This window comes from Triticum urartu, chromosome 1 (assembly GCF_003073215.2).
Source record: "Triticum urartu cultivar G1812 chromosome 1, Tu2.1, whole genome shotgun sequence".
Classification (NCBI taxonomy): Eukaryota; Viridiplantae; Streptophyta; class Magnoliopsida; order Poales; family Poaceae; genus Triticum; species Triticum urartu.
Genome location: NC_053022.1, coordinates 57,287,835 through 57,297,551, shown reverse-complemented (window position 1 = coordinate 57,297,551; position 9,717 = coordinate 57,287,835). Strand labels below are relative to the sequence as shown.

Here is a 9,717-nt window from a genome sequence, read left to right as displayed (position 1 = left end):
CCCAAGAATAGAGGAGTTCTTCCTCTCGCCCCCTCTCTCATCTCCTCCACTCCCCTCTCTGGTCTTCGTCGTTTGATCATCGTTTTTGAGGATCGAGATGGCCCCGAAGAAAGCAAAGTAAGATCCTTCAATCCCTTCAATTAGTTTTAGTCAAATAGCTTTCGATTCGTCGCATTATTTGATTCAAATCACTCCCCTTTTTGCACTAGATTTAATTATTTTGAACCCTAGGATTGATTTCGGTTGATTCTAGATGTTATATTGTGTTAGATATGAACTCTAGTCACTAGTTGGTATGGTTATGTGAAGATGAACCCTAGTTCATATTATTTTTGGAGGATTTTTTTTGGTATGATGCATGTTGGAGGAATTTATTGTGATATGATGATGCATGTTGATATGCTATGATGCAACATGCAAGTAGTGGATATAGTTGGAGAACAAATGTTGAACCCTCAAGATGAACCTAGTTTATGATATGATGAATATTGGAGATATGATGCATGTTGGATGTGGTTGGAGAAATATGATATGGTATGATGCATTTGACCACATGATGAACCCTAGGTTTAGATTTTTTTCAAGGTGATTAACCTTTGTGCGATGAATCTATATGTTTAGGTACAAAAGCTTGGAGCAAGCACCGCCGACTCCATCACCGCCTGCTCCTCCCACTCCTCTCCAGCACATTCCGTCAGAGATGCCGCTCCCGTACATGTACGAGACCTTCCCCGAGCTGCTACAGCCGGTGGGATCTGTCTCAGACGAGGTCCTAGAGGCCACGAGGGCAATGCGGTGGCATGAGAGGGCATAGCGGATCCTTGACGATGTCATGGCTTGGTCGCAGAGCGTGAAGGAGTGGAAGGAAGTGAAGGCAAAGATGGAGGCAGATTCAAGTATATGACGTGTCCGTCGGGAAGCGTGCATTGAAGTTGCGCAGAATTACGCCAACTATCTCCTAAGCAATTTGGGTGGAGAATCTACTTCGAGAGCAATGCGGAGGAGAAAGTCAGGATGCCGCCCCCAAGTGCATATGCGTTCAATATCATCAACTGGGGAAGGGCGGAGGCGAAAACTCCAGCGGGCAGGGCAAGGTGGGAGTGCTTGAACGGCCGGATGCCGACCAGCGTTCCGCCTCCGCCTGAACCGGTGGATCCGCTGCCGTTTCTGTCTCCACGGCCCGGGCTAACATACGAGGAGCTCTGAAGATGATGATGTATGCCCGCTCTTCGAACTTATCAGCAAATCGTCCTATTAGTTTGTCTTGTGTCTTTCAATTATGTTCTCGATGAATAATGAAACTATGTGCCTCTTGTAATGCCATTTGTTCATTATCTATTCAGTTTGAACATTAAGTTAACTTCATGGCATTTGTTTTTGTCAATATGAGTATACTTTCATGGTAAAAGAAATGAGTATATACTTTCATGGTAAAAGATATTGATTTTGAAAAGAAGCAATCAATTAAACTTGAAACTCATAAAACACATGACCCTTCCGTCATGGACCCTGGCGGTAAGGTCACACAACCTACCACCAAGGCTCTTCGATATTTTGTTACAGAAACTTTCCGAGGCAAAAACCCAGCAACCACCTACCGTCAGGTGTTCTGGCAGCAGGGTTCGACAGCCTACCGCCAGGTCCACTGGCGGTATGTTACTTATCCACGTCAGCTCGAGCAAACGGTTGCTGTTCCCCTCCGTCGCACCATGCCGCCAGAACCCCTGATAATAGCGAAAGGGTCAGATTCCGAAATTCTTTCCAACAGGGGTCAAATCATGAATTTCTATGCGAAAAAGGTCAAAACACTAAATTTAGCCGTCGTTGAGCCGGAGCATGGCCGCACGGGTGACCGACGACGAAACAGGCTGAACTAGCAGGACCATTTTTTTCCCCCGGAGAGAGTACTAGTCGGCTGGACCTAACCATGTGCCGCAGAGTGGTTCGAGCTCGACCGAGCCAGCCAAAAAGCCTGCCCGCTTCCTCTTCCAAGAAACGCTAGCGCCGCCGCCGCCGCCGCCTCCCTCGACGCCGGCCTCCAATCCAATCATCCCTCCCCTAATCCAGCAGAGAGGCTTCTCTGCCTGACCTTGCGCTTCGCTCGGTAGAGAGACAGAGCGCCCGGCTCACCGCGCCGACGCGCCGCTGCACTGCCCCTGCCCACCGCGTCGTCCCGCTTACGCCGCGCCTCCGAGCCGCCCCCGCCTCCGCTGGACTGCTGCGCCGCTGCGTCAGGCCGGAACCCCGCCCCTGTCGGCTCGCCTCCGCTGCACCGCCACGGGCGCCTGCTGGTCGAGCTCGCCCACGCGTTCCCACTCTCGCCGCGCCGCTGCTCCAAGAGGTGATGGATTTTCCCGGACCTGTACCCTAATCCCCGTCAAACAGTAGCCTAGCATGCTTAGGGTGATTTTTCCAATTTTCATTTCTTAGAGCTTGACTTGATGCATTTTCTTACCAATCTCATGTTATAGAAATAACAAGATGAATATGTTATGCGTAGTTTTATCTACTCCCTCTGTCCCAAAATAAGTGACTCAAGTTTGTACTAACCTTAGTATAAAGTTAATACAAAGTTGAGTCATTTATTTTGGGACGGAGGGAGTACTTTGTTGGATCATTAAGCACCGAGATCAAATTCTGAAATAATGCTAATGCAGTCAAACCATTTTTTTTGGGTGCATTATCGAATCTAACCATATCCATCTTGTTTGTTGTTATTAAAGATGGCTGGTCGGTACAATCGCACAAACTACTCTTCCTACCTGAACGACGAACCAATGCCTGACGCCACTTCAGAAAAGGAACAGGTATGTATATATGCATCCCAATACAAACCCTTGTGATAACTTTTCGACTGCTGTGTTGAGAGTCCGAGACCAGTTCCGTGAACCTATGTTGTTTCTGTGGTTGTGTATGCAGGGTAATGAGTACTTCAAGCAGAAGAAGTTTGCTGAAGCGGTTGAGTGCTACTCGAGAAGTATCGCATTGTCGCCGACGGCTGTTGCCTTTGCCAATCGAGCTATGGCGTATCTTAAACTAAGAAGGCAAGTTCCTACACTAGAACCATGCTTGTGTTTGCTAGCCTGTGGCATTTACTGGTTTGATTGTGCTAGTAGCTGCAATTGATTTACTATAGTACACCTTATTTGTGGCTCTAACCATAATTCTGGTTGATGGATAGATCAAGCGAAACTTTCAGACTGCTGATATTCTTCTTTGCTATTTGTGCTAATATCTCGCGTTTTCCCTGTTGTGGAACTTGAGAGCCATGTTTTACGGTCACTATCTGGTTTAGTCTTACGTTTTTATCTGGAACTTAATAGATTTGAAGCGGCAGAGAATGATTGCACTGAGGCTCTGAATCTGGATGACCGTTATGTTAAAGCATACTCACGCAGAATTACTGCAAGAAAAGGACTTGGGAAGCTTAAGGAAGCAATGGATGGTATTCTGCGTTTTAACCCTTCTTGATTTTCCATTTGACAGTGCTTTCCTTGTAAGCTTAATTCTTGTCTGCGTGAACATTGACAACTATTGTACATTACTTATTTGCATAACAGATGCTGAATTTGCTGTAAGTGTCGATGCTAACAATCCAGAATTGAGGAAACAATATTCTGAGATAAAGGCACTACTCATGGAGGTGAGCAGCTATTTACTTCAATTTTCATCTGATGTGTTACCATTAGTGTTCGCATCCAAGCTCTTTGGTCAAATTTTCTATTCATTACTTATGTATCCACATTCAATCTTAGATGTTGTATTGAAGTATGACTGTCTGTGATGCCCCCTCCCATTGCTTGTAATAATGAGTTTATTACTTCTGCAGAAAATGGCCAAGAGAAGTTCAGTTCAAGCTAAGCATACAATTTCTGAATTTGATAAAGCTGGGGATAGAAAAAATATCACTTCTCATGCACCAAGTGATCCCCAGAAGGTAGGTTATAGTGTTCTATTGCATGATACGCTGTGTCTTTCCCTTTACTAGGAGTAAAGTTTTCCAACTCTTTGTCAGATTAATATAATTCATGCACATGGCTCTGCGATTTTGAAGTAGCCCTCTGTTCTGTTTCTTGTAGAGCTGGTTACATTCCACCTGAGGTCTATTCAGCAAACATGTTTGGGTTTGTAATTTCTGATATAATTCTACAGGACAGTTTCATGGAAGTTGATCCGCCTGGGAGAGCTGCGGCTGGGATCAGAGAATTATCAGGTGGTGCGTCCAAAGGAGGATCTGGTGTAAGCCTCAAAGACAATAACATGCAGGTGCGGTCTGACTAACATATCTGGCTATCATAAATGCCCATGATATTGTGTCCCCTTATATAGGAGTTGGCTAAAACTAAGAGATGTATGATTTGTGTGTTGGTACTTATCAGCTTATACCATTGCATAGTTTGCATCGTCAACGATATAACCTGCATAGCATATGAGTTTGTCTGCTTGTTCATGCATTTTGCTGAAATATAGTATTTGATCCTTATGGACATATGAAAAAACTGGTTCATGTATCTGAAGTTCTCAAAATCCATCAAAGCTTGGTAGCTGGACTGGCTTCCAGTAGCTAACATGTCAATTCAAGCAGTGGAAAGCCTGCCCACTGGGCAAGTTTACTCTTTCAAATTAGAATGTTGATTCTGTGGTGGAGCAGAGTGTTTGGGTGGCTGGAAAACCATGAAGGAGCAGGCAGAGGGCGAGCCCTCCCTAGCCATTGAAGTAATACTTAAAGTTCTGCATATAGGAGCACATTTATGTTCTACTAATTTAGTGCAAATGTGATGTAAAGTACTGATTTTGCACACTTCTTTGGGGAATTTGAAGTAGTGTTGCTTCTTCCTGTTACATTTCAATTCTTTAATTTAATGCAGCAATCTCGAGATGCTAAACAGAAACCTGGACCAGAAATATCAGTGCAAGAGCTTGCATCACGTGCTGCTTCACGATATATATCCAACACTGTAAAAAGTGTGAAGACACCAAAGACAGCTTATGATTTTGAGGTTTCTTGGAGAGCTATCTCTGACGACCTTACCCAGCAAATACAGTTGTTAAAGGTTTATTCTCATCCTCTTTTTGGTGTCTTAAATTAATGGCCGTATGTACATTTCTAATTGTCACTTTCTTGTTATGTGATCAGTCAATTCGACCAGAGAGACTTCCAGAGATTTTTAAGGATGCACTTTCATCAGCTTTTCTGATTGATATCGTGAAGTGCACAGCCTCAATTTTCCGGTGTGCTTGCCTCTTACGTTTTTTAAAGTGTTTCTTACATTCTCTTGCAGTACTCTCATGGCCTGTACTGTTATTACCTATTATTAATTTGTATTATGTACTCAGGGATGATGCAGTGTTAGCAGTTAGCATTTTGGAGAATTTGGCGAAAGTTTCTCGCTTTGACTTGATCATCATGTGCCTCTCACCCATGCATAAATCTGGTATGTTTGAACTTGCTGCCCTTGCATCCATCGTATGTTTTCCCTTATCATGCCCAGCTGTTTATTAGTAGTAGTAGATTGATAGTCCCTCATCTGGCATTCCCTTGGTGTTATTTAAAAATCATGAAAGATTATTTGAATTGCATTTGCCTATACTCCTGTGTTGCTGATGTAGTCTAATCCAATGGTGGATATGGATAATCCAAGCGTTATGCGTTATTAGCCATTAGGTCGACTTCTTAGGTTCTGCCACATCATGCTTCTAGGTTTTTCCAGTAAGAGTGCAAAATTAAAATTTGTCACATGGCAGCCTTGCTGCTCATGTCGTTAGATTGGCACCGCTGGATGCCAGCAACGTGGGACTGCACCTCCCTACCTCCATGTGCAGCTGCTTTTTATGCGACCTTCCTACCATCCATGTTCCCCAATACGTAACATCATGTCCCTGTGAACTTCAAGAGCTGAGCTCTGGATGGTGGCACCGTGGTAGATCCAGTGGAGCACCACAGATGTGCCTGGGAAAAGTCATAACGCTGTATCGGGATATTTAGATGGAAGGGAGATAGTTCAGAGCTGGTTTGGCGGGGGCAATAGTGGCCCGGAGGTCGCAGATGAGATGGGGAATGGAGCATGGTTTTCGAGTCGACGAGTCGTTCTGGGGTAGCGACTCTTGAATAGTCGACCCTGTAGTTGCGACTAGTCGCAACTCGTCGACCAGTCAACACGTTGAGTCGAATTTTTTTTACGACTCATTGACTGGTCGTTTGGCTCAAAAACAGGGGGATGGAGAGGCATGGTTAGGGTGTGGTTCAGTTTCGAGCGTACAGGCCAGCCACAGTCTACTGTAGGCATGGTTAAGTCAGGTTGCTACTGTGCACTACGGACTTGACCGCCAAGCAGTCACCAGTCACCACTGCTGCGGACTTGATGATTTGGAGAAAGAGAATATACGGAGAGATTCAAGGGGGCGAATCATCCGAGCTCAGCAGAGGGTTGTGCACATGTGAACATGTTGATATGGAAGTAGTATATTTCAACATGCCTATACATAAACCATCCAAATACAATGCTGATAAAAAAATGAAGTAGTGGGATCATATACAAATGTGCAAAAGAACCCAGCTGAAGGGATCTTAGATTGGGGAACACATCTTAGATTGAGTTACTGGGAGGCCAATTTTTAAACGAGTAGGCTCCCCTCACCAATTCCAGTGACCTGATGATTTCTTAGAACATTCATTTCAATGAATCTGTGTATTTGGACTTTGGACATACTGGTGTTAACTAGTTGCACAGCATCATTTATTTGACAATACTCTATTTGCTGCTGCTTGACTCTTTTCCGGTCAGAACTGCGGAAGATATGGAGTCAAACATTCCTTGTTGAAACTGCATCACCAGATCAAGTTGAAGCCCTCAGGCGGCTGCAAGCCAAATACGTTCAAGGAGGATGGCATGATGACATGTTCACTTTGAGCTAATGACGACTTGATGAGGTTGTAAAGACAGTTCCCTAGAGATCCCTCTGCCCTCTAGTCCACCGATATCGGAACACAATTGTAGAATGAATCTTAATTCTCGTTGGAGCAGTGAACCATAGGAGGACTTGATTCAGAAACATCAATGGAACCATATGATTGTGAATCATGTTTTTGAGATTTCCTGGAGCTTTGCTGGTTTGAAGGTTGCCTGTGCCTGTGCTTTTCTTTCTCGCATGCATTTGTGCATTTTTGTGCTCTGTAAGTTGTAGGGTTCATGGTGGGTTTCTTTTTCTCTGTTGATTGTTTTCTTCCTTCCCATAGACAAATTCACCGAACTACAGAAACATTATATATTTTTCAAGTGGCTTTTTGCATTGAAGCGGTGAACAATTTTATGATATGAACACTTTTTATTTGCCTATGGCAACGAATACCATAGGCGGTAGGTCCGTCTTTCTTTCCTAACTCCAATCCACCAGCTTACGGTGTGTAGATCTGACTCCTCTGTCATCGCCGGAGGGAGATGAAGATCCGCGGTCCGGTGAGCACGGGGATGATGCGCTTCGGCCGACAAGCCACAAGGTTTTGATCCGTCCGGTTGTTTTGCAGCCAGCCGCTTAGAGCATCTACAATTGGACTCATATCCGCCCCAAACGCCCGTGCTGTTTGATCATGGTGGTTCCTATTCCACACGTAGGTCGCTACCGCATACCCCCCGCGCTTATTCCTTTCCTTATTTCTCTTTCTTTTCTTTTTTTTCTTTTACATTTGTGTGACATCTATTCAAATTAGTGCATATTTTTGAAATCATGAATATTTTCTTGGAAAGAACATTTTTTATTGAAACCATGAACATTGTTTATCTTTCACTCACATTTGTTTGAAATAGTGAACATTTTTCAATTCCGCGAACATTCTTTACAATTCTGCAAAAAACAAATCTGAAACCGTGAACATTTTTTTGAATCAGCAGAACATTTTTTCAACCAACATTTTTTTAATTTGGTGAACATTTTCTTAAATTCACAAACATTTATTTATATTCTTTTGGAAAATGCATGAAGATTTTTCAAATCCATGAACATTTTTATTAAATTTGTTGACATGTTTTGAAATTCATGAACATTTATTTATATTCTTTTTTAAAATGCATGAACATTTTTCAAATCCATGATTTTCTCGGAATCAACGAACAATTTTTGAATTGATGAATCGTTATTAATTTTTCGAACAATTTTTGAAATTGAAGACCATTTTTAAATTTTGAAAATAAAATAAAACAATAATGGACAATTTTTGAATTCATGAACATTTTTTCAAATTCATGAACAGTTTTGGAATATGTGAACATTGTTTTTGATTTGCTGAACATTTTTTCAAACTCGTAAACATCTTTTGAATATGCGGACAATTTTGTTTGATATCACGAATAATTGTTAAATCTGCAAACATTTTATAACTTCCCGAACAGTTTTTAAAAAATCATGATAGTTTTTTGAATTTATGAACATATTGTGATTTCTCAAACTTTTTTAAAATTTTGCTTTTCCTTTGAAATTCTGAAATATTTTAAAGCAGAAAAAATAAAAGCAGAAATGAAAAATCAAACAGCAGAAAAACAAAATAATAAAAACAGGGGTGTCTCGCACACACATGGGCCGGCCCAAAAACTGTGCAGGGGAGCAGATAGGTGCACGTTCCTTCTAGTTGCGCGCAGTTCGCCAAATAGGAGGTCCCTCTGGTCCGTGACCGGACGGAAAAATGTCACCCAACCGCACCTGGCAAATCCGGCTCCAAACACCCGAACTGACCTATAACCTCTATGTCTACGCCGCAACTATTTCTCGCATTAAACTAGGCGGTAGAGAAGTGTCGCCGAAGGTTCTAAGTATTTGGGCCAGCCCATTCATTCACGCATTAAAGTAAAAAGAGATCACCAAATGCGAGTTCAACGGAAGGATACCTAGTCTGGAGAGAGATGAGTCATGTTGCTAGCCACTCCGCCACATCCATTTCGTTGTAAATACTAGGGGCGCGACCTACTTGATGCCATTTGAGCCGGGGTTTTTTTGTTTTCTTTTCTTTCGTTTATTTTCTTTTTTCTTCTCTATTTTCATTCTTTTTTGCATTTTATTTTTCTTATGCTGTTTTTGTTTTCACTCTACATTTTTGTATATGTCAAAAATAGTTTTTTTAATAAGCAATCAACATTGTCCAAACGCTTATTCAACATTTTTCAAATGCTTGATCAATGTTTTACTTATTTCAATATTTTTCAAATGCTTGTTCAACATTTTTTAAATACATGTTCAACATTTTTTATATACATGATCAACATTTTTTAAAATACTTGTTCAACATTTCTGTCTAATACTTGTTCAACATTTTTAAATACTTGTTGAACATTTTTTCAAATACTCATTCATCATTTTTCAAACACTTGTTCAACATTATTATATTCATGATCAACATTTATGCAAATACTTGTTTAACATTATTTTAAAATACTTGTTCAACATTTTTTGAAGATGTTTTTGTTAATATATATATACACGAATAGCGATTAACTATTCGTCACCCTGCGTGAGGAATAGTTATTTTTCACCCCCTATATTTTACCACCAATGCACTGTAATTTTACGTTCCGTAAGTTTTGTCTTATTTCTGACGTAAAAAGAGACCGTAAGAAAATATATAATCACCATAAAAAATATTTTATGTTTTGTAAAATTACAACGTAAAACATAATGTAAAATATACATAAACTTCAAATTTTCTTATCTTGTGATCTATATTTTTAT

At 41.4% G+C, this 9,717-nt stretch overlaps 1 protein-coding gene across 2 annotated transcripts; it reads left to right on the top strand.

The window, feature by feature from the left end:
- Positions 1-1,912: 1,912 nt before the first annotated feature.
- Positions 1,913-7,102, top strand: LOC125546907 (RNA polymerase II-associated protein 3). Of its 2 annotated transcripts, none has more exons than XM_048711010.1 (11): positions 1,913-2,341; positions 2,724-2,807; positions 2,920-3,044; positions 3,324-3,445; positions 3,561-3,643; positions 3,830-3,937; positions 4,153-4,266; positions 4,890-5,054; positions 5,138-5,232; positions 5,338-5,435; positions 6,786-7,102. In XM_048711010.1, the coding sequence occupies exons 2-11, from the start codon at positions 2,724-2,726 to the stop codon at positions 6,914-6,916; spliced, it is 1,125 nt and encodes a 374-aa protein (XP_048566967.1). In that variant the 5' UTR covers positions 1,913-2,341; the 3' UTR covers positions 6,917-7,102. The 2 variants fall into 2 exon arrangements, with proteins under 2 accessions (XP_048566967.1, XP_048566962.1); XM_048711005.1 differs by having other exon boundaries at positions 1,916-2,341; positions 4,869-5,054.
- Positions 7,103-9,717: the final 2,615 nt, after the last annotated feature.